The sequence below is a fragment of the Oncorhynchus mykiss genome, chromosome 9, assembly GCF_057628025.1.
Source record: "Oncorhynchus mykiss isolate SJ-2025 chromosome 9, ASM5762802v1, whole genome shotgun sequence".
Taxonomy (NCBI): domain Eukaryota; kingdom Metazoa; phylum Chordata; class Actinopteri; order Salmoniformes; family Salmonidae; genus Oncorhynchus; species Oncorhynchus mykiss.
This window is the reverse complement of record NC_143030.1, coordinates 25739691-25764780: the sequence shown is the minus strand read 5'-3', so window position 1 is coordinate 25764780 and position 25090 is coordinate 25739691. Positions and strand designations below refer to the sequence as shown.

General features: G+C 41.4%; 2 protein-coding genes across 2 annotated transcripts in view; both read left to right on the top strand.

Annotated features, from left to right (window-relative positions):
• The first annotated feature begins 5224 nt into the window (after nucleotides 1–5224).
• LOC149980861 (uncharacterized) lies at nucleotides 5225–12273 on the top strand. The gene is made up of 4 exons (XM_090183829.1): nucleotides 5225–5714; nucleotides 10595–10665; nucleotides 11244–11340; nucleotides 11717–12273. Exons 1-3 carry the CDS (start codon nucleotides 5442–5444, stop codon nucleotides 11257–11259), a joined length of 360 nt encoding a protein of 119 aa, XP_090039955.1. The 5' UTR covers nucleotides 5225–5441; the 3' UTR covers nucleotides 11260–11340; nucleotides 11717–12273.
• Nucleotides 12274–12519: 246 nt separating this feature from the next.
• LOC110531744 (ubiquitin carboxyl-terminal hydrolase 53) overlaps nucleotides 12520–25090 on the top strand; it is a 64899-nt gene continuing 52328 nt past the window's right edge. Inside the window, exon 1 of the mRNA XM_036987590.2 lies at nucleotides 12520–13053. The gene's annotated coding sequence lies outside the window, so the exon portion shown is untranslated. The remainder of the gene's footprint in view (nucleotides 13054–25090) is intronic.

The following is a 25090-nucleotide window of genomic DNA, read 5'->3' as shown; positions in this document are numbered from 1 at the left end:
ATATACATTCCACTATGTTAAGTAATATCTATGCCTACCTTGTTCTTGCTTATTAAAGATACACTACGGGATCTTAAGCACAACTAATTCGTATATCACATGAAATGGATGACATGGTACACAATTGGATAACATAGTACACAAACAACAGGACTCGTTTCGGCTCATGAGCCCGCCCTTTCAAAACTACTGGCTCAAATTAGACAAAAGTTTGAGTGCCTCTTCAAGATCCTCAACACACTTGGACTACTTGTCCTGTGCATGATATGATACATTCATACTAGAGGTCGACCGATTATGATTTTTCAACGCCGATACAGATTATTGGAGGACCAAAAAAAGCTGATACTGATTAATCGGCCGATTTTTTAAATGTATTTATTTGTAATAATGACAATTACAACAAGACTGAATGAACACTTTTATTTTAACTTAATATAATAAATCAATAAAATCAATTTAGCCTCAAATAAATAATGAAACAGGTTCAGTTTGGTTTAAATAATGCAAAAACAAAGTGCTGGAGAAGAAACTAAAAGTGCAATATGTGCCATGTAAAAAAGCTAACGTTTAAGTTCCTTGCTCAGAACATGAGAATATATGAAAGCTGGTGCTTTCTTTTAACATAAGTCTTCAATATTCCCTGGTAGGAAGTTTTAGGTTGTAGTTTAGGTTATAGACTATTTATCTCTATACCATTTGTATTTCATATACCTTTGACTATTGGATGTTCTTATAGGCACTATACTATTGCCGGTGTAACAGTATAGCTTCCGTCCCTCTCCTCGCCCCTACCTGGGCTCGAACCAGGGACACATCGACAACAGCCACCCTCGAAGCAGCGTTACCCATCGCTCCACAAAAGCCGCGGCCCTTGCAGGGCAAGGGGAATAACTACTCCAAGTCTCAGAGCGAGTGACGTTTGAAACGCTATTAGCGTGCACCCCGCTAACTAGCTAGCCATTTCACATCGGTTACACCAGCCATTAGGCTGATAGGCTTGAAGTCATAAACAGCGCTGTGCTTGCGAAGAGCTGCTGGCAAAACGCACGAAAGTGCAGTTTGAAAGAATAGTTTCCGTCCCTCTCCTCGCCCCAGGAACACATCGACAACAGTCACATTTGAAGCATCGTTACCCATCGCTCCACAAAAGCCGCGGCCCTCAAGGGCCGAGGGTGACTGTTGTCTATGTGTTCCTGGGGCGAGGAGAGGGACGGAAGCTATACTTCAAGGTCTAAGAGTGAGTGACGTCACCGATTGAAATGCTATTAGCGCACGCCCAGCTAACTAGCTAGCCATTTCACATAGGTTAAACCAGCCTAATCTGGGAGTTGATAGGCTTGAAGTCATAAACAGCGCAATGCTTGAAGCACAGCGAAGAGCTGCTGGCAAATGCACGAAAGTGCAATTTGAATGAATGCTTATGAGCCTGCTGCTGCCTACCACCGCTCAGTCAGACTGCTCTATCAAATATCAAATCATAGACTTAATTATAACATAATTAAGAAATATGAGCCTTAGGTCATTAATATGGTATCCAGAAACTATAAGTTTGAAAACAAAACGTTTATTCTTTCAGTGAAATACGGAACCGTTCCGTATTTTATCTAACGGGTGGCATCCTTAAGTCTAAATATTCCTGTTACATTGCACAACCTTCAATGTTATGTCATAATTACGTAAAATTCTGGCAAATTAGTTCGCAACGAGCCAGGCGGCCCAAACTGTTGCATATACCCTGAATCTGCGTGTAATGAACGCAAAAGAAGTGACACAATTTCCCTAGTTTAATATTGCCTGCTAACCTGGATTTCTTTCAATGAAATATGCAGGTTTAACAAATATTTACTTCTGTGTATTGATTTTAAGAAAGGCATTGATGTTTATGGTTAGGTACATTCGTGCAACGATTGATTCAATGATAAATTAACAAGCCCCCGCATTGATTATACTCAAACGCAGGACATGTCACGTTTCTTCAAAATCGAACCCAGAAGCAGACCAGGACAAGGAGAGTAGGAAGAAGGTGAGTATTTATTTACAAGTGAATGGGTAGATATATCCAGGTGGCGTAGCGGGCAGCGGTGGTGAGTTGATGGGAGTAAATAGGTGGATCCAATGGGGAAGCGGAATCCTCCGACGACCAGGCGGGAATGGGGTAAATGATCCGGGTGAGTAATGTTCATGGCTAACGATCCGGCAGGGAATGGATGTCAGGTCCGGGCTTATGAAGAGGAGAGATGATGATCAGGACCAGGTGTGCAGATAGCTGATGGGATACAGGTGCGGGTAATCAGAAACCCCAACTGGCTACATTGCCCGGCAACCAGACAGGGTGCGTTCCAGGACGCCGGAAAAAACACTCCAGGACAGAACATAGGCAAAAAACAGACTCAGGAAACGGGATTCGTGACAGTACCCCCCCCTCCGACGAACGCCACCGGGCGGACTACCCGGAACGCCAGCGTGGAGGCGGTAAAAGTCACGAAGCAGGTCATCGTCAATCCACTAAATACTGGAACCCTCGACCCCGCCGTCTGGAGTCCATGATGCGGCGCACCGTGTAGACAGTACCACCTCCGATCAGCCGAGGAGGAGGAGGACGAGGAGGAGGGGGTAACAGAGGACTGAGGTGAACCGGCTTGAGGCAGGAGACATGAAAGGTGGGGTGTACTCGAAGCGTTGCCGGCAATTTGAGTCGGACCACAACAGGGTTAATGATTCTCTCCACCACGAACGGACCAATGAACTTTGGTGACAGTTTCCTCGACTCAGTCCGTAGAGGAAGATCCCGTGTAGCCAACCACACCTTATCTCCGATGGTATAAGCGGGAGCAGGAATACGGCGACGATTCGCCTGGATCTGATACCGGTCAGAAACTCTAAGGAGGACCTTCCTGGCCCGATGCCAGGTCCGGTGGCAACGACGAATGTGGGCCTGGACAGAAGGGACCGAAAGATCCCTCTCCTGAGAAGGAAATGTTAAGATTGATTGTTTTCATAAGATACGTTTAATGCTAGTCTCCTCGTGGAATGCAATGTAATCGGCCATGATCGGTGTCCAAAAATGCCGATTACCGAATGTTATGAAAACTTGAAATCGGCCCTAATAAAATCGGCCATTCCGATTAATCGGTCGACCTCTAATTCATACATCCAAATTATGTTAGTTGATGTATCAATGTGTTCCAGGGACAAAACCAGTGAATAGAACGCACAATTCCCCGCCCCCCCCAAAAAAATGTATCTATTATTATTTTCTATGAGAAAGCTGACACGTGGTTTTGTTTCAAAACCATCATCATTACCAGATTATAATTCCTCTATAAATATAGGCCTAGCAGTTTCCCAGTCAATAGCCGCATTACCTCCCATGGCCTCGATTGTGGTAATGAACCATCTCTAATCTCTCTCTTATGTAACTAGGGGTATTCACATTGCATGTAGCTGCTAGTTAGTGGTAATTCAATAATGGCACTACCCATAGTGTTTTAGAGGAAATAACATGTTCTGATGCTTTGGTTTTGACATTGGTGGGTACATTGTGAATAAGAAGGGCGTTTTGGAGAATACGTTCGGAGTCCTGTCATGAATTAGTTTGGTCTATGTCAATCATGATTACAAACAGCCAATGGTCTCTGGATGGTTCCTTGGTGAATGGGCAGAGCTGGTTAACCGGGTTGATACAGACACACCCTCACACACAGATGTACTGTACACACATTAGTACAGTACATGTCTCATTTGCAGCATCTGCATTTTCTGTGAGTACCGGCAATCCCACAAAGGGGCACTTCTGTGTTTGCTAACTAGGCAGAGGTTGGAGAAGGAGTGCACCTTAATGTGATGGCTATTTTCCTAAAACCTGACAGTAACTTATGGAGATGTATATTTTATTGTAGCTGTTATACTTTGTACCTATAATCACATGTACAGTAGATAGGAGAGTCAAGTAATATCATTTGAAAAGCAAAATGCATTCTCCAGTCAATAGGTTTAGTAGGCCACAACATCTGGTTTATATGCCACAGCATCAACAGCCTGTTTTACGTCTTTTCATGTACGTTTTAACAGTTCTGAAAAGAGCAAGCCCAATAACGTGGCCCTGTTTTTTAACGCTAGCGGTTGTCCCCTTTTCCAAACAAAGTCTACCCATTACCAATAATAGAAACAAGTATGGGATTGAAAAGCCAGACAGTGATGCTGAAAATATCCCAGCTGTCCATCAAATGGCTGTATTTGGGGTGAAACAGCATTTAGCCACATGGTGACCAGCCCAACTAATCCAAAAATAAACATGAGCTGATTTCTCTCCACCAAGGGGATTGGTCAATATGTTTGTTAGGCACATTGGGTCATGCTAACCTAAATGGCTAGCTGTGAGAGAAACATCAACAGTTCAAACTAAGTGAATGAAAACATAGCATTTGGATCTGAGAGGTGTCAGATGTCATTTTCCTAATAACTCCAAATGATTGAATACAGCTTATTGCTTTTATCTACAGTGTTGGGAATTGTGGGAAAATGGCTTGGGTTGGTGGGTGCCAGAGGAGATGGGTTTGTCATTTGAGCCTCTGGGCAAGGCACTGTGTTCAGCAAATCACTAGCTGTTGACTGGGGGATTTTCTCAAGGTGAGAAGTCAGGGCTAGCAGAGGCAGAAATTCTCAGCGGGCCATTTACTATGTACTGTACAGTCAGTGTCTCCTTGCAGAGCTGGCAAAGTCTAAGTAATTTATTTTCTATTAAAATGCTATTCACAACCCAGCCAAAACAGGGTAGTGTTGACTATCAGTGGCTTGGTTTGCTGTTGAATTTGCAGTCAATAACTGTTTGGTCTCTAATTCGGAAAGCTATACTTTGCATGGGTGGGTTGTGTGTGTGGGTAGAAAAACTCACTCATTTGGAGCTTAACAAACTTGAAAAGTATGTAAATGCAAATAAAATTGGCTGCTTTCAAGGCAGTTTAATGCCTATCCTCATTGTTATGAAATATGGCATAGATCTAATGAAAAGGCTCCTGAAATTCTATCAACACATCTACTGTGCTACACATAGAGACCACGCATTGTTACTCTCCCTTCCGGGATGGCTATAAGGCCCTCACTTCAGCAAATCAGGCCACACCTCCATCTGCTCCTCCCCGCCTATAGGCAGATACTTATGCATGAAGCAACCGTGGTAAGGACTGTTCAATGTTGGTCTGACCAATAGGAATCTATGCTTCAAGACTGTTTTGATCACGTGGACTGGGAAATGTTCCCGGGTCACCTCTGAGAATAGTATCAATGTATACACATACTCGGTGACTGGGTTTATCAGGAAGTGCATAGAAGATGTTGTTCCTCCCGTGACGATTAGAACTTATGCAAACCAAAAACTGTGGATAGATGGCAGCATTTGCGCAAAAACTGAATTTAACCACAGCAAGGTGACTGGGAATATGGACATGTACAAACAGACCAGCTATGACCTCCATAAGGCAATCAAAGAGGCAAAACATCAGTACAGGGACAAAGTGGAGTCGCAATTCAATGGCTCAGACACGAGACGCATGTGGCAGGGACTCCACATAATCATGGATTGTAAAGGGAAAGCCAGCCATGTCGCGAACACTGATGCCTCGCTCCCGGACAAGCTAAAACACTTGTTCTCCTTCAAGAAAAACAACACGTGGAGCCCAGCCGCTCATGACGACCCGATCTCTGTGGCCCACGTGAGTAAAACATTCAAGTATGTTAACCCTCGCAAGCCTGCCCGGACCAGACGGCATTCCAAGTCACATCCTCAGAGCATGTGCAGACCAGCTGGTTTACTGACATATTCAATCTCTCCCTATCCCAGTCTGTTAGAAGCTAGTTAAGGATCATATCACCTCGACCTTACCTGACACCCTAGACCCACTACAATTTGCATACTGCCCCAACAGACGACACAATCGCCATGGCTCTGCACACTGCCCTATCCCACCTGGATAAGAGTAACGGTGCTGTTAATGGGAGTGCAATGGAGCAAAGGTGCTCTGCACAGGTAGGCCTCTATATGTGCACATGCCTGACTGTCTGCAATGCCAATGACCCAGAGCTGGAAATGAGAGGCCGTTGATTCCCGGGAGTCATTTACGTTAGGTATAAATCGGACAATGACCCATCAATGCACGCTGCAACTATACAGTAATATTCAGGCAGACTCAGTGTTACAGAGCGATGCTGATGCGTCCCAAATCTGTAGATTCAACTGCTGATATGCAAGCTGTCCACAAGGTCAAAAAACTACTTTTGGAAGTTGCTTCTAAACTTTGAAAGAAGTTGAGCCATCTTTATGTATAGATATTCAGTAGCATCGCTTCAAATCAAGGACTAGCTTACGCCCAAGGTGAGAATGTCCAACGTTGGGAAGAGAGCGTCAAAAAGAAAATAGGCTCAGTATGTATGCAATGCACCCCACTGATACCAAAAACACTTTTTTGTTCATCTTTTCCTGTAAGCACAGAAACATTCCTAGCCTATTGAGTGACTGGTATCAAGTTATTGTCAAATCAAACATGTTTCTAGTGTGAATGCACTTCCGTGTTTGTTGTTGAAATGCACCAACTGTATTTCTAACTCTGTTTTCCTATGGACTTCTTCAGGTGTATTGTATCAAATGAAAGCATTGATAGTGATCATCCCTTTGAAGAATTCCTCCCACCCAGTGAGGGAGTAACGTCCACTCCCACGATGTAAAAGGCCAGTGTCCTTTGCATGGTTTTGAATTGGTGATTGTAGATAAGGGCTCAGTGGCGTGGGCTCTTAGCTCACATCGCTTAAAACGATTAACACACTGCTAAACTTGTTCCCTGGTCTGAGAGGAAGCACTATGTGTCCCCCAGGGAAATGTTGGCTGAGGGACAAGATATCTCATCTATGGCTCACAAGTATTTCCTGGGGAAAGCCTGGGCCACTCAGATACACTGTGGCCCCCTTTAATCGCACAGCCAAAACAAATCAATTGATCGCCACGTCCGATTTCCTTGACCACTCTTTGCCATTGGACAGCTTTGTTTGAAAGACAATGTCTATCAAGCACGAGCTTGTGAGACCTTTGGCCCATCTGAAAATAATTAGCCCATATTGGATTGTACAACCAATTGTATCTAGAGTGGGATCTTCACTGCATTAAAGTGGATTAATAGAACCGGAGCCCAAAGCAGCAAAAATGACATTGCATCTCTTTAAACTGTCCCAAATTCAGGTAGCTGATAACACTCATAACACTTCTTGTTCACTTCTATCAACAAAAATTAATTGCACCCTAAAACAAACTGTTAAGCAGTATATGGAAGCCATTCAAAGAGCTTCCGAATCTGGGAATTAAGAAGAAACAGATGGTGGGAAGCTGTGGTTAGATTAACTTTGTAAGTCTGTGGCCATTTATAAAAAGAGTGCCTAAATGTATTTTTCCTGTGTCATGACATAATAAAGCCACAGCCAAATTGTGTTTCTGAGTGACAATCATGTAGTACTCGTGTTTGGTCAACAATTCAAAGAATGAAGCGTAAAAGTTGTATTTGATTTTAATTACGAGAGCTTTAAATGACCTCACGGTTTGTCTCTGGGATGGATGTGACCTTGTTTAACCTCTCTTTCTCCAAGCGCTATGGGTTAAGGAGTTACATTTTCTATTTCCATGAAGGAAATGAGAATGGCATCAACACAGAGGAACTTCTAACAGACGTGCACACATGCCCTCTCACACACAAAATAGAGACACACAGACAGACTGTAACGATCTTCTTCATCTGATGAGGAGTATGAAAGATCGGGCCAAAATGCAGCGTGGTAAGTGTCCATTTTAATGAAATATAACTGAACACTGAATACAAAATAACCAAAGTGAAACAATGAAAATGGAAACAGTTCTGTATGGTGAAAACACAGACACAGAAAACAACTACCCACAAACCATAGTGGGAAAACAAGCTGCCTAAGTATGGTTCTCAATCAGAGACAACGATTGACAGCAGCATCTGATTGGGAACCATACCAGGCCGGCCAAACATAGAACTATAACACATAGAACAAAAACGTAGAATGCCCACCCCAACTCACACCCTGACCAAACTAAAATAGAGACATAAAAAAGGAACTAAGGTCAGGACGTGACACAGACACATCTGCATAGTGTGAACAAGCACTGTTAAAGGCTACTAGTAAAATACAGAAGTGTGGCAAAGTAACCTATACAAAATAATATAATACAATAATAGAATGCACAATACTTGCACTCAAAAAAAATGCTTTAATTGTATTCCATTGCTTCCTTTATATAACAGGATTGGGCAGATGGTGTTTGGGTAACAGGAGTCCTATATCACATTGTTGAACTGATTTCAGTTCTTCATAATCATCAAGCAGTGTTGTAGGCCTAATAGTTGCCACATTGCTGGCGTCCGTAGGCTGTGAGTAACTTATACGCAGTAGGCTATCAGCCTGTATAAATAATATAAAAATGCATATGACTATTTTCCACACCTGAAACCAGTATGGTAACCGATTTGAAACCACATTAGTAAAGGCATATCCCAGTGGGCATACAATGTAATGAAGACATATTTTTCTGGTTAGAATTTGGTCGAGACGCCTTATAACCAGATCACAACCAGATTAAGACATATTTTTCATGACACCAATTAATAGACACCAGCCTACATAAAACATGTGCATAGTGTTTGTGGGCCATGCACCCAGTGGATGTAAGACACTAGAACCATTATAATGATTAAAATGTGAGTGTTTTTTTTCAGCAGGGTTTGCATGACTCAGTTTAGCACAGTTGGCAAACAACAGCTGGCAGAGTGCACCAAAGTGGGTAAGGGTCTCAAGGCATATGGTACCCAATGAACACGGTGTGCTCAGGCCTATTCCGTTTGAGACTCGGCACTACATTTGAGTCATTTAGCAGACACTCTTATCCATTCATCTTACGATAGCTAGGTGGGACAACACCATATCACAGTCACATTTTTCCTCAATAAAGTAGCTATCAACAAAGTCAGGGCTAGTAAGGGGGGAAAAGTGTGAGTTAATTCACGAAAGGAAAAACATATATATACAGTTGAAATCAGAAGTTTACATACACTTAGGTTGGAGTCATTAAAACTCGACCTCAGAAAAAAAGGTTTTAGACCCCCACAATCCTGGTTCATCTATGGGAGCAATTTCCAAACACCTGAAGGTACCACATTCATCTGTACAAACAATAGTACGCAAGTATAAACACCATGGGACCACACAGCCGTCATACCGCTCAGGAAGGAGACACGTTCTGTCTCCTAGAGATGAACGTACTTTGGTGCAATACCAGAAAAGGACCTTGTGAAGAAGCTGGAGGAAACAGGTACAAAAGTATCTATATCCACAGTAAAACGAGTCCTATATATCGACATAACCTGAAAGGCTGCTCAGAAAGGAAGAAGCCACTGCTCCAAAACCGCCATAAAAAAGCCAGACTACAGTTTGCAACTGCACATGGGGACAAAGATCGTACTTGTTGGAGAAATGTCCTCTGGTCTGATGAAACAAAAATAGAACTGTTTGGCCATAATGACCATCGTTATGTTTGGAGGGAAAGGGTCAGGCTAGCAAGCCAAAGAACACCAAAGAGCAGCATCATGTTGTGGGGGTGCTTTGCTGCAGGAGGGACTAGTGCACTTCACAGAATAGATGGCATCATGAGGAAGTAAAATTATGTGGATATATTGAAGCAACATCTCAAGACATCAGTCAGAAAGTTAAAGCTTGGTCGCAAATGACCCCAAGCATACTTCCAAAGTTGTGGCAAAGTGACTTAAGGACAACAAAGTCAATGTATTGGAGTGGCCATCACAAAGCCCTGACCTCAATCATATAGAACATTTGTTGGCAGAACTGAAAAAGCGTGTGCGAGCAAGGAGGCTTACAAACCTGACTCAGTTATATCAGCTCTGTCAGGAGGAATGGGCCAAAATTCACCCAACTTATTGTGGGAAGCTTGTGGAAGGCTACCCGAAACGTTTGAACCAAGTTAAACAATGTAAAGGCAATGCTAACAAATACTAATTGAGTGTATGTAAACTTCTGACCCACTGGGAATGTGATGAAAGAAATAAAAGCTGAAATAAATCATTCTCTCTCCTATTATTCTGACATTTCAAATTTTTTAAATAAAGTAGTGATCCTAACTAACCTATAGGTTTAGTTAATGACCGTAAATGTGTGTATTCTATCTGTGTGTGTGTGTGTGTGTGTGTGTGTGTGTGTGTGTGTGTGTGTGTGTGGGAGAGGTAGGAAGAAAGAGAGATGATCACAATAACTTTAGAAAACATTGTTATGTCAACATTGTGTGTGTGTGAGAGAGAGGGATGGTTTTTGATTTTTTGTGTGTGTGTGTGTGTGTGTGTACCCCAATTTGGATGTGAAGATTTTCTTGATTCATCAGGGTCTCTTGTATTTTTGTGTATTTTGTATTTGACAATACGATACATTTTCAGATACTATGCCTGCTCCCCCTCAACACTCATTCTAACTTCACACCTCTCAACTGCCTTTTTTCATTCATGATTCTCTTTTGTTGCAGGAATCTTCTATCGTGGATGGAAGGATGAAACAAAGGGAAGAAGTACAGAAGTTGTTCAACCTGCTGACAAAGTAATGTAAATAGACAGCAAAACATAGGCTCTCTTTCTATCTGTCTGCCTGTCTCTGTCTGTCTGCCAGATTGCTGAGGGGCAACATAGTCAATGTACTTGCTAGACTACGTGAAAACTTTAGGTAATGGCTAATCATGATCCATCTCCATCTTTACAGTTCCTAAAACATGTCAATGACCTGATGCATGGCCTCTACAGCAGTTCTTGGACACCCTCTCAGTTATTAGTGACCTATTCTATTCCTATTCTAATATACGTTTGTAAAGGGAAACATTTTTTTTTCTTCTGTCCTGATTCAACAGACACCTCCCCTGGTGGGTCATGTACATTTTCTCCCATTTCTCTCTTATTCATTCTCCCTGTCGCTCACTAAAACTCACACACACACATGCACAGTTACAGAGAACAGAAAGAGATTTGACAATTACACCCCTTTCTAACAATGTTTGTTGGCGCAATGATATGAAAGACAACTTGTGAAAAATATAATATTTTATGGTATCTATATTTTATTTTAAACATAAAAATGATCATTATCCAACTAGGCTAATTTTGATATCCTCTTTCTTGTTTCAGATTGATGATAAATTAATTAATGTCCCACTTCAATATAAAGGCACAGAGGACAAAACATGCCGTTGCTACCTACCATTCCTCCATTCCATTGAAGTTGGTAAGTTAATGTGGGGTTGCGACCATTGACATGAACAGTGAGACATTTTTAGTAGAATCTGTTACAAATATTTGATTGTGCGTTACTGTTCTGTCATGTCCTGCATGCCCACATTATGCCAGTTGTTTACGTATTGCTTACTGTAAGTGTCATTGATTGGTTGATTTGTTGGTGGAGGAGAATACAAAGTATGTATATGATCAAGTTGCTCTTTTTTGAAGACATCTCTAAGCTATAACTGCCACAAACTTCTTTAACTAGTACCATGGAAATACTTTTAGCCAGCTAAGTCCAAAGTTGTCAGGAATGTCATTTTCTAGTTATTTTACAATCTCAAATTGATGAAGTTGTAATGCGCTGATTCGCTTCACTGCAGATCTGACCCATCACACCACTCTTCAAGACGTCCACTATGCTCCAGATCGCCTTCTGTGCTCTGAGGTCCAGGATGAGGATCTACTCAATCACACCATTCGAATTAATACAACAAAACAATTGGCTTTATATAGTCTCGTTATTGTTATTTTATTGTGATATTACTTGACTGTATTTAGTAAATATTTTCTTAAAACTGCATTGTTGGTTAAGGGCTTGTAAGTAAGTAAGCATTTCACAGTAAGGTCTACACATGTTGTATTCAGCGCATGTGACAGAAACATTTCGATTTTATTTGATGATATATATTCTGTCCCAGTCTCTCTAGGCATGTAATGTCTTTGGGTGAATTATGAAACAATTACTGCATGCAGAATGGGGATGTAGATTTGTTTTTGCCATTGCTTTATCTATATCTAAATGTAAGAATATGTTGCAGATTTAAACTTGAATTGATGCCTATGATAACAAATAGAAATGTAATTATCAATGTTTTCAATATCAAACTTTGTCCTCTGCAATACTTTTTACAGTACGTAATAAACTGTTACCAGGTCATGATGAGGTCTTAACTATGACCAGTGAATAATATAGCACATAATATAGTGGTAAAAATTATGACCAGTAGGTCATATGTTGGTCAGAAAAAAAGTCACATTACATTTTGTATTTATTTTCAACCAGTTTGCGACCAGAACAAGACCTATTAAAAACACGTTAAACTAACATATTCTGAACCAGTGTTGCCTACTGGGTATTACCTGCTTGATTGACGGTGAAAACTACCGTGAAACTCCTCCCTTCGCTCGCAGGCAGTTGGGATTGCTTCCTATGTAAACGTGTCTCAGTAGAGTACAGCACAGTACAGACGGTTGCAGTAAATACAGTGCTCCAGAGGCGGGGTTTGACCTCGCAGCTCTGAAAACATCACTAATCCAATATTTCAGGTGCGGAAGCCGACCATTGCTCAAACTGCAACAGAAACACACACGACTCTTAAAACCGGTATACTGCAAGTGAATGGGAGGGCTTGTGACAAAAACTGGAATTCTGATTGAAGAAAGAGTCCGTAACCGTAAAGACGATTACAGCTAAATTGTTACACGTGCTATTCTCTTAGTTATTTGGTTTAATTTATAACGCGACATCTAATAATTTTAACCACGCGCAACGACTGCTGGAATTGGGACACTAGGCTACGTCAATTTCCACTCTGGTTTCACTGAAACTCCAGCCGTTCCCAGTTCAAGAACTAACAAAAAATACATTTGGAAGATCCTGCCGATTTCCTACCTTGGATTTACCTACTGCTGGAGATATTGGTCATTCTTTAAAAAGGTGAGTGTTAGTGTTCTTTTGGTTTAGGTTGGGTTGTTCTTCAAACTTTTCCCTGGTCATTTTTCTGTATCAATTGTGTTTTCAAAACAACTGGGAACCCGGAAAAAACGATGTCAAATAATGACGTCAATGGTCTTGAGGTCGGATCTCCGAGTTCCTAGTTGTTTTGACTGTGGCACAACGCGCATGAGGCGGAAATGTACCTGAATTACAGGTACACTCATCTGAAACGTATGATATCGCCGATTAACTTCCGACGTTATTCAAAACAAAAACGTCAACAATCTGGATTAGTGCGGTATCAGTAGTGCTTCTATAACTGCGTTAAATAAAAGCCTACATCTTATTTCTATAAGAACCTATCCTAAATATTGTGAAAGTGCCCGGCTTGGCAACAATATTTCATTATTGCGCTTGGGACTTTGTAGCAACATAACATATGAACAAAGACTAGTCTAGCTTGTCCCTTACCGGTTTACACTGACAACAATTCCGCAAAGTTACAAACTTAAGTCCCTCAGGCTATGCGATATTTTGTGAGCCTAGTCAATCGTGTAAAGTTTTAAAATCCGCTACAAGTAGGCCAAAATACTGTTGTAATTTAAACTAATACATGTGACAGGTTATTAAAAATAATCATGCAGATCTACGCTCAAGCATTTCCATTAATTTGCACAGGTTGCATCAGACTGTCAGTTCAAGTAGGCCCGCAGTGTTTCCCAACTCCAGTCCGAGTACCCACCAACAGCACACATGTTTTGTTGTAGCCTAGATAAACTCACCTGATTCAACTGAGGGCTTGATAATTAGTTGACAAGTTGAATCAGGTGTGCTAGTGATGGGTACTCGAGGACTGGATTTGGGTTAACACTGCAAGCCTACTTGAATTGACATAGCCTGATGCAGCCTGTGCAAATGAATGGAAATGCTTGAGCGTAGATCTGCATGATTATTTTAATGCAGGATCCAGCAACATTGACTAAGTAACCTGTCAAATCCAATAGTTTAATTTTGTTGAAACTATTGCATATGTTGGGGGCACTCAAGGACTGGATTTGCGAAACACTGTTAGGTATCAACCATTTAATTATAGATTTGTGCCATTATCTGATAGAGAAATGTGCTTGTAATAATCCGGAATGAATTGAAGAAGAATTTCCTACTTCCAAACTGATTTGACTGTACTCAATTAAAGTAACTGTCCAGTGAAAATCTCACTCTTTAAAGTTCATATTATGATAACTCATACCTAAAAATGTTGTCGACTCGTCCTATACTCGTATGTGGCCAAAGCATAAATTGGAGAAAAAAACACTCATCTCAAACAGACTTTCAAAAATGGTTGCTATTTCCTCATAGAGTATGATGTCATACTCCTGAGAAGGATAAGCGGCCCAAGCAGCGGTCTACTTACATTCATATTTTTAATGACCGGTATACTCCCATACCATTCTGTGGTTGGGTAAACGCTCACACTATTCCAACCCAGAAACAACACAGGCCTTCTTAATGACCATTTTTTTTGGAAGGATAACAATTTCACTCATATAATTAATGAATTATAGGTCATGTAGAAATCTGGAAACACAAGACAGTTACTTTAGCATACCTTTTTATATTTGTCATGTGGACCAGCACTAGTTTCTCAACACTGCCAATAACAAAGTTGTTTTAACATGATTATAGCATGATTCACTTTTACAGAACATTCAGCAAACATCTGAGTGATAAGCAGACAGTCAATTAGTCATTTTACCACATAGCGCCTTGCTTTTGAAATACTGTATCTTTTGTATGACCAGTGAGTACAATTTGTACTCAACTCCCGAGTCCCCAGTGAGTTTCAGTGATATGCATTGTTCTACGACACCTTCTTTTCCCCCGGAAGCCTTGCTAGCAAATGAACACCTCATCCTGTCATCAAACATCAGACACCTCTATAATATTCCCTTGATTGTGTGATTTTTGCCATTATTAGATAGCTGTCTTTGTTATATTCCTCACAGGCATTAAGCTCATTCAAACCTTGAGTTGTGTGTAAGGTATTACAAACCGAATGAAAATCATCTTATCAGAAACTAATGGTTTAGAATTGAGTATATTAAATTGTACTTAATATACATTGTGGGTTTGTCTGATTGTTTGAATGATTTAGACGTGAGAAAGGGTGGTGTTCACGTTAAGAATAAACTCAATTGGAAGGTGTTACGATTAGCCTACTTATCTATTGTGGGACAAAAATAAGCCTAGAGGGTGGCAGGGTTGGATTTTCACATTTTACGATGCTCCAATTTCAGTTTAATTGATAGGAAAGATACTTTGTTTCAGGACAAGGTAGCAAATGTCTTTCCATCACAATGAATATATTGGAAAGAAGACTTCATTCAGAAGTGATGGATTACTCATTCTCTATTTTACATCACATATACACACACTCCTCAAGATAACACATCAACATTTTATATTATCCTGCTGTGACATAATTACCTGTATTGTATACCGCTAGATAATGCTGTGCTGTTTTTAGCCCACAATGTATTTTCATCATACCAAACTTTACTGTGGGATATTTTCATTGGAACCAGTAGATTAGAAGATAATGGCATGCTGAAAAAACAGCTAATGTTTGTAGCAGCATGGCCCATGTTACATAATTCATTTCCCAGAGTTGTTTCAGAGGACTATGTCAGTTCACTGTTGTTGTCTATGGAAGTTTGCTGGTGTGATATTTATTTACGTACTATCACTGGGATAGTCAAATCGAGTACCAATCGGACGAGAGAAAGTGCTAACTCTCAATGGAGTGCAGTTCACTAGCGAGTTCCCATAGATAATCAGCGCTATTGGAGGTTTGATTGAAGGGTACCTGGCATGGATGAACTTGTGTCCCATTTGTTGGCCTATGTCAGCAGCTGCATCATCCATTCATTAAGGCCTCACTCTGTAGGATGTAGGACCACCAACTAAACTGAAAATCCATTCACTTTTTCACTGTAGTGCTAAAAAATGCCATTCCATGAGAGCAACATTACTTTTTAAAACATGTTTTGAAGCTATACATATTTTGCTTATAAATGACTGAAATCTTAGACTGTGGCATTAAACAAGGGCTGTGCCAGAGTGCACTTAAACCACCTGACCTCCGCATGCAGCATTTCATTTAGCTGCTGGAACAGAATAAACTCATTCATCTGTTTTAAAAAGGGAAAGAAAGTTTTTGGCCAGCGCTGTCGCGCTGACATTTATTGGCAAGTCATGGGAAGCAGTGAGACATTTAGGAAGTAGTCTGAACAGTCCAAGGGAGGATGTTATATTTCAATCAGAGCCTTAAAAAAAAATGCAGGGTCCGGTTTTGGGAACATGTGCTTTTGTTCTCTCCCTTTTCCATTGTCGCTGTGACAGAAGGGGGTCGTTCATTGAGTGACTCAGCGAGGTGAGGGTGACCTGTTCAGTTTCACAGGGTTCAAAGTGGCGACCGTGTGCTGGAATGCAGCAAGCTTTTGGCAGGAAGGCCACTCGAGAAACGTCCGCTTGCATTGTTTCCCCCGTCTCCAGTCCCCAGGGATTTTTTTTGTTGTTTTTGTTTCGTTCTGTTTTTTCATGATTTTCAACAGAAAATTGTTTTATTTCCCCATAGCTGAGCAAGGTTTCCTAGTAGTCAGCTTTCATTATTACATGGTCTAAAATGTTTGAGGATTTTATTTGTTTCATCAGCAACATCTAGGGATTGTGATACACAAGCGTTTTCGACTGAAACCAATGGAAACCAACATTTGTGTATGAAGCAAAATGAGGCAGATGCTGACTGAGTGTGAGGGACAATGTCAATAAATGTTGGTTTTCTCTTCACTTTCTGACCTCGCTGCTTTTTAGCACCACAGTTACGCCTTGTGGCAGCTTTAAATGAATTATTTAGTGAAGTATTGAGTGCACGTTGGAAATGGTCAGCACAGAGAAGGTCAGCTTGACTGACCGGTGTCAAGTTGCTGAGACAAGTCTCTTACTAAGTGCTTTCATGCTAAACGTAGACCTATGTCACTCCATTTGGGAATATCAATCCATTTTTCCATTGATGAAGACGACACAAACAAACCGTGATGACAATGTGCAACTGTCAGCCACACGTGGGAGAAATCTCTCTTGTCAACCTTAGAAAAACCGACGCTATTGTCTGTAGGCTTGGGTGGCTTACCGCATACTGGGGTATTTGGAGAACACCACGCAAAGATGTATTTTTCAATACCGTCAAAACTATTTTATTTGAAGATTGTATTTTACTCCCATTTTCTCCCCAATTTCAATCTTGTCTCATCGCTTCAAGTCTCCAACGGGCTCAGGAGGCGACGGTTGAGTCACGCTTCCTCCGAAACATGACCCGTCAAAATGCTCTTCTTTACACCCGTCTGCTTAATCCGGAAGCCAGCCACACCAATCAATCAATCAAATTTATTTATAAAGCCCTTATTATTTTCAGCTGATGTCAAAGTGCTGTACAGAAATCCAGCCTAAAACCCCAAACGGCAAGCAATGCAGGTGTAGAAGCACGGTGGTTAAGCTTTTTCAAGAGAGGCTTTATTACTGCCCATTTTGTGAGTTTCGTACACATCTGGTGGATGCGGAGATGTTTATTATGTTCAATATAGGAGGGCCAAGCACAGGAAGTAGTTCTTTCAGTAGTTTAGTTGTAATTAGGTCCCGTATGCAGCTTGAAGGTTTAGAGGCCATGACTATTTTCATTAATGTGTCTAGAGATATAGTATTCAAAAACTTGTCTCCCTTGATCCTAGGTCCTGGCAGTGTTGTGCAGACTCAGGACAACTGAGCTTTGGAGGAATACGCAGATTTAAAGAGGAGTCTGTAATTTGCTTTCTAATCATGATCTTTTCATCAAAGAAGTTCATGAATTTATCATTGCTGAAGTGAAAGCCATCCTCTCTTGGGGAATGCTGCTTTTTAGTTAGCTTTGCCATAGTATCAAAAATACATTTAGGATTGTTCTTATTTTCCTCAAGTTGGAAAAGTAGGATGATCGAGCAGCAGTGAGGGCTCTTCGATATGGCACGATACTGTCCTTCCAAGCTAGTCAGAAGACTTCCAGTTTGGTATAGCTCCATTTTCGTTCCAATTTTCTGGAAGCTTGCTTCAGGGCTCAGGTATTTTCTGTATACCAGGGAGCTAGTTTCTTATGACAAATGTTTTTAGGGGTGCAACTGCATCTAGGGTATTACGCAAGGTTAAATTGAGTTCCCCAGTTTGGTGGTTAACTGATTATTGTATTCTGACGTCGTTGGGTAGGTGGAGGGAGTCTGTAAGGGCATATAGGAATCATTGGGTTATCCGAGAATTTATAGCTTGGTTGGGGTCTGAGCAGATTATTTGTTGTGTTTGCAAACGTAATAAAATGGTGGTCCGAAAGTCCAGGATTATGAGGAAAAACATTAAGATCCACAACATTTACTCCACCGGACAAAAATAGGTCCAGAGTATGACTGTGGCATTGAGTAGGTCCGGAGACATGTTGGACAAAAGCCACTGAGTCGATGATGGCTCCGAAAGCCTTTTGGTGTGGGTCTGTGGACTTTTCCATGTGAATATTAAAGTCACCAAAAATTAGAATATTATCTGCTATGACTACAAGATCCGATAAGAATTCAAGGAACTCCGTGAGGAACGCTGTATGTGGCCCAGGAGGCCTGTAAACAGTAGCTATAAAAAGTGATTGAGTAGGCTGCATAGATTTCATGACTAGAAGCTCAAAAGATGTAAATTGAAATTTGCTATCGTAAATGTTAGCAACACCTCCGCATTTGCGGGATGCGTGGGGGATATGGTCACTAGTGTAACCAGGTGAGGCCTCATTTAACACAGTAAATTCATCAGGCTTAAGCTATGTTTCAGTCCGGTCAATCATATCAATATTGTGATCAGTGATTAGTTAATTGACTATAACTGCCTTGGAAGTGAGGGATCTAACATTAAGTAGCCCTATTTTGAGATGGGAGATATCACAATCTCTTTCAATAATGACAGGAATGGAGGAGGTCTTTATTCCAGTGAGATTGCAATGGCGAACACCACCATGTTTAGTTTTGCCCAACCTAGATCGAGGCACATACAGTGAGGCAAAAAAGTATTTAGTCATCCACCAATTGTGCAAGTTCTCCCACTTAAAAAGATGAGAGGCCTGTAATTTTCATCGTAGGTACACTTCAACTGTGACAGACAAAATGAGAAAAAAATCCAGGAAATCACATTGTAGGAGTTTTAATCAAATGTATTTTTCAAATTTTGGTGGAAAATAAGTATTTGGTCAATAACAAAAGTTTATCTCAATACTTTGTTATATACCCTTTGTTGGCAATGACAGAGGTCAAACGTTTTCTGTAAGTCTTCACAAGGTTTTCACACACTGTTGCTGGTATTTTGGCTCATTCCTCCATGCAGATCTCCTCTAGAGCAGTGATGTTTTGAGGCTGTTGCTGGGCAACACAGACTTTCAACTCCCTCCAAAGATTTTCTATGGGGTTGAGATCTGGAGACTGGCTAGGCCACTCCAGGACCTTGAAATGCTTCTTACGAAGCCACTCCTTCGTTGCCCGGGCGGTGTGTTTGGGATCATTGTCATGCTGAAAGACCCAGCCATGTTTCATCTTCAATGCCCTTGCTGATGGAAGGAGGTTTTCACTCAAAATCTCACTATACATGGCCCCATTCATTCGTTCGTTCATTCATTCAGTCGTCCTGTCCCTTTGCAGAAAAACAGCCCCAAAGCATGATGTTTCCACCCCCATGCTTCACAGGAGGTATGGTGTTCCTTGGATGAGACTCAGCATTCTTTATCCTCCAAACACGACAAGTGCCTTAGACTGCTGCGCCACTCGGGAGCCCTGTAGCTACTTTTTAAGTAAATACCTGGAGTCAACTTGTGCAATACTTTAGGAGATAAAGAAGATTACGTTCTGCCGTACACCTGACACATAATTTGTCATTATGAAGCTTACCAGTAGTTCCCAGTCACGTGGTGTTTGTTTACATGCACACAACGATGAGACCGAAGCCTTGTGAGTCACTCACTATGGTGCAGCACACGCGCCAGGTGATCTATGGAATACACTATGGAATTCACAACTAAATGTTTGCCAGCTAGATCTCTTAACTATTTAAGAGAACTGTCTAAAATGTGCTAAATGCTCTGCAGTTGTGCATTTGGTTTTCTAATTTAGTAGCTAGTTCGCTAAGTGGTTAGCTTCTTCCAAAATCAAGCTTTGCTTGGTAACAGAGAATACCCTCCTGGATCAAGAGCCTTGCTGTTTAATATTTGTTTTGCGTGTGCAGCAAACTGTAAGTATAATTTTTTTTGTTGTTGTTACTTGTATAGTTTAGGTCATACTGTATAACATTTAGTTAGTATTCTCTGAGATTTTACATGTATTTGTTAGCATTGCTAAGCTTTTGGATTAGTGGGATTTGAAAACAGCACACCATGAAACCAGTCACACGTGTTAGTGTTCAAATACTGGAGAGTTGAGACCAAATCACTGACGCTGGACAGAGTGGATTTCAGTTGTAACAAAAGACAGTTTTAATGAGTCAGAGATATCTTGTCCCGCAGTTTTACGTGCACGGACCTAGTTCACATAACTCGGCAAGGAGCCAGGTGAAAAAGAGGCCTATACAATGGTTACATACATTTTTATACATAGAATAAAGTAGGTGGAGTCTTGTCGTTTCGGTCTTCTTGACTGGTCGGAGGGTTGGAGGCGGGCCTTGCTCTAGCCAGAGCGGGCCCCATTGGTGCACAGCAAAAGTTCTTTGCTCTTGGGACAGGCCAGTTAGAGGGAGATGAGATGTGTGTTTATATAAGGAAGAGGGGGTCAGTCTTATGGCTGGGTGTATGTGCTCTTACTACGGAATGTCTTTGTTTATATGAGCTATGTGTATGAATATTTATATAACAAATCCCCCTCTTCACGTCTATTAGACGTGAAAACTATAGCAGAAAGGTGGCGGTTGCAATCGTGGGTATACATAAGGTGGTGCTCCTAACCTTGTCTGGTTTGCATGGTGGGTCTGTAGGTGTAGTGCTACGTTTGGGACGGGAGTGATTGGAGGGAGTGATATCAGGAAAGGAGTTAGGGACATGTGTAGGGGTTGGTGTATGTGATGTGGCAGGGTGAAGTAGTTGTTCAATTAACCATGTGAAAGTCCTAGGGTTACTCCAAATATCAGTATGAATATCACAAATAAGGGACCAGATATCCCCAGCCTCACCCAGAGAGGGAGAAATTTCCCTCTAACTGGGCGAGGTTCCCTTCTCAGGGGAGGCGGAGTTTGATGCCGCATCACCTGAGGAAGGAGTGTCTTCATTTGGAATCGAATTTAGGCCGCTCAAATCAGCTCTGACTTCAGTCAATGTTCTAGAAGGAATTGGGGCTGGGGTGCAATGTGTAAGGCGGTGCCAAGGTGTGCCTGATTTACCTTTGACCTGGACTGAGTGTGAAGTAACCTCCTTCACTTCGTACGGTCCAGTCCACCTGGGTTCCAGCCACTTTCTCTTGTGGCCTGTAACCCTCACCCCGTCACCAACCTTTACCTTCAGTAGTGGCGTGTCCCCCGGCAGCTCCCCCTCCTGGACCTTGTGAACCTGGGTAGAGAGTGCTGCAGCGAGAACCGTCAGTTTTTTCACATAATTAGACATTACAATTTGTTGTACATCAAGGGCGGGCATATGACCTCCCTCCCTTGGTGGACCATGCATGACTCTACCAGTCATTATCCCATGAGGCACATACTTTAGCTATCTTAGCTTTTGCTTTTGGTTTGACGTTCCACCAGATTTTGGGATTGGGGCCTGTACACAGATCCAAATCTGTGGGTTATGCCAAATCTTTCTTCCACCTGTCTCAGGTGTTTGTTAAATGTAAGCCATTTGTCAAATTTGATTTGTCTTGGGATGCCATACCTGGGTATTAGTTTGGTTTGTAGCCACTTAAAGACTGACCTAGCATCCTCCCCTTTTGTTAGTATTGCCTCTACCCATTTGGAGAACCTATCTACTATGACTAGGAGATAGAGTTTGCCTTTAGATAAATTTTCGGGGCCCATGTCGGTGTAGTCTATACTAATATCCTGAAACCATGCATTAGGTATTACGTATGAGCCCATTGGTGTTTGATATGGTTTCTTTGGGTTGTGTCTGTCACAACCATTGCATTCGTCACAAAATAAATCATCGTCATAAAATAAGTCAGTCATATTTTTTATGTGAGGGTGCCACCAGATGTGCGAGGCCTTTTTGGAGGGTCTTTAGTTTGCCTTCGTGTGTGGGGCCATGTGTTTCTCATAAAAGTTCTGGGTCCATCAGTGTGGCCTGCTTCATGGGCATGGGCTGAGTCTGTATAGATATTCAGTCTTTCCTTTTCCTCTGATGAGGACCTGCGTCAATCCGATGATTTCAGCTAATTTGGCCGATGCTGGTTGAGGGTTGATGGCTGATTGAAGGGTGACATGTGAACCGTCTGGGAGTTGCTGTTTCCATCTTCTGCCGTGGGTGGTGGGCATTTTTATGACCAGGGGATGGTGCTCCCAGTCATTCCCTGGAACTGCGGTTGGTTGTATGCGGGTTGCTGATGCATGGGTGTGGGTCCTGGTTGCTGATGTTCGTACTGTTGAGGTCTATTTCCACCCCTTTCCTTCCCATATGGACCTCTCGTAGAGTTCCACTGGCGTTGTTGTGGTGTGAGTGGGTATGGTGAGTAGTGCCCTGGAGTTCTACAGTTGAAACAAACCCCTCTTTTTGGATGGCCTGGTATCCATTGCGGCTGGTATGCAAATTGTGGTTGCGGGGGATACCAAGGCCCCGGGTTGGCTGGTTGAGGACCGGCCTGCTGTTGAATCATCTGGGAGATAGTCTGGGCCACTATTTGAGTGTTATCTGGCTGCTCCCCTTGGTCTTGAGTTTCTACTGCAATCATTTGTTTGGGCGTGATGGCTGCAGACATTTTATCTAAGTCGTCTGATAATGTGTATAATGCGTTATTTAGGTATATTCAATCCTTACTATGTGGTGTTTATTTCTATCGTTGTATGCTTAGATATACTGCTGTACTGGCAATGGCTTATCTCTTCTACCCCCACCCTCGCATACAAAGGGGGTTATCAGTATGTGACGCCCGCCACGTGTGTATTTCACCGGTATTTTATTTGAATTTGTTCAGCGATTCGTTTAGGTATTTTCTATAAATGATTCTGCGATTTCCTTTTGGAACAATATATCAGTGAATATATGCGGCTCTATAACAATTTTCAGAGTAATTCTAGCTCTTTAGGAAATATGGATAGAATAGAAAAACCCAAAAATCAGTGTGTAGCTTTTAGCGTCTGTCAAACAGTCTGTACTAAGCTCGGCGGCTTATTTAAATACTTTCTAGAAACAATTCAGTAAGTTCCTTTATGAACTTATATCAGTAAATTCCAGCGATTCTATAGCAATTGTCAGAATAATTTTAAACTTTAGGCAATATCAACAGGAATGAAAAAAACAAAAATCAGTATTCCATTCGATACTAAGGTGGCTTTGTCTACCAGCACGTGTGCATAATAGCCCAGTTACGTATCCCAACCTACTCCGCGACAAACGTTTCTTTCAATTTAATTTCCCCCATCTCCAAATCATGGAATGTCAACTCTGGTTCATATTATGTTTATTGTTTGATGTGCAATAGCCACATCATTCCCGATCTCTGTCTTGTGGAAGGCCAAACTTACATATCCTATATCTATTCGACTACACCTCTAACATAACCAATTAAACAGTTTACAACTTATTCAATAGGATCTTTTACATGCAGATTCAGTCGATCTATTAATTAACTAAATCTCTAAACACAACCAATTAAACAGTTTAGAACTTATTCAATAGGAACTTTTACGTGCATACTACACTTCTAAGCCACAACCAATTAAACAGTAAGCACTTATTTAATAGGAACTTTTACATGCATACTACACTTCTAATAATAGGCCAATTGATAAAAAATAAAAATACAAATAAAAAATAAAAACGAGCAAAACAAGATCTCCCCGATCAATGTCTTAGGTTCTTATGTAAAAATTTGGGCACCGATTCATACTCACGCCCAGTACTTTCTGATCAAAATTTGGTTTAGGCTATAATACAATATGCAGATTTCGATATAACGGGCTCTGCTCACCTTTATATAGAGCGCTCCGATCAGATTTCCTGAGGCAAGATGAATGGCTGGGGAAGTCACTCTTCCGTCTGATTTTTTAGCCGTGATCAGTCTCGTCCTCTCACACTAACTTATAATAGATCGAATTCAAGAACAACCAAACTCTGCTACCAATTCTGTTAGTGTTCAAATACTGGAGAGTTGAGACCAAATCACTGACGCTGGACAGAGTGGATTTCAGTTGTAACAAAAGACAGTTTTAATGAGTCAGAGATATCTTGTCCCGCAGTTTTACGTGCACGGACCTAGTTCACATAACTCGGCAAGGAGCCAGGTGAAAAAGAGGCCTATACAATGGTTACATACATTTTTATACATAGAATAAAGTAGGTGGAGTCTTGTCGTTTCGGTCTTCTTGACTGGTCGGAGGGTTGGAGGCGGGCCTTGCTCTAGCCAGAGCGGGCCCCATTGGTGCACAGCAAAAGTTCTTTGCTCTTGGGACAGGCCAGTTAGAGGGAGATGAGATGTGTGTTTATATAAGGAAGAGGGGGTCAGTCTTATGGCTGGGTGTATGTGTTCTTACTACGGAATGTCTTTGTTTATATGAGCTATGTGTATGAATATTTATATAACACACGCCATGCACACAACTAACCCCTTTTTGCAAAAAAATTTCCCTCAGAACTGTCAGCTAAGTAATGTCATTAGCTAGCAAGCTAACTAGCAAGAACAAAAACAATGAAATGCGGTGGAATTTACGCATTCTTTGACAAAAAAAACAAATGATGAAAATGATCAACCAGAAGATGATGATGATGATGCTGCTACCGAACATCAGACAAAAA

Excerpts from the sequence above, each read along its gene's own strand:
- LOC149980861 (XM_090183829.1), top strand. The coding sequence starts at position 5,442 with ATGGACATGTACAAACAGACCAGCTATGACCTCCATAAGGCAATCAAA. Across the intron at positions 5,715-10,594 it reads ACCCGATCTCTGTGGCCCAC|GAATCTTCTATCGTGGATGG; the intron begins GTGAGTAAAACA and ends CTTTTGTTGCAG.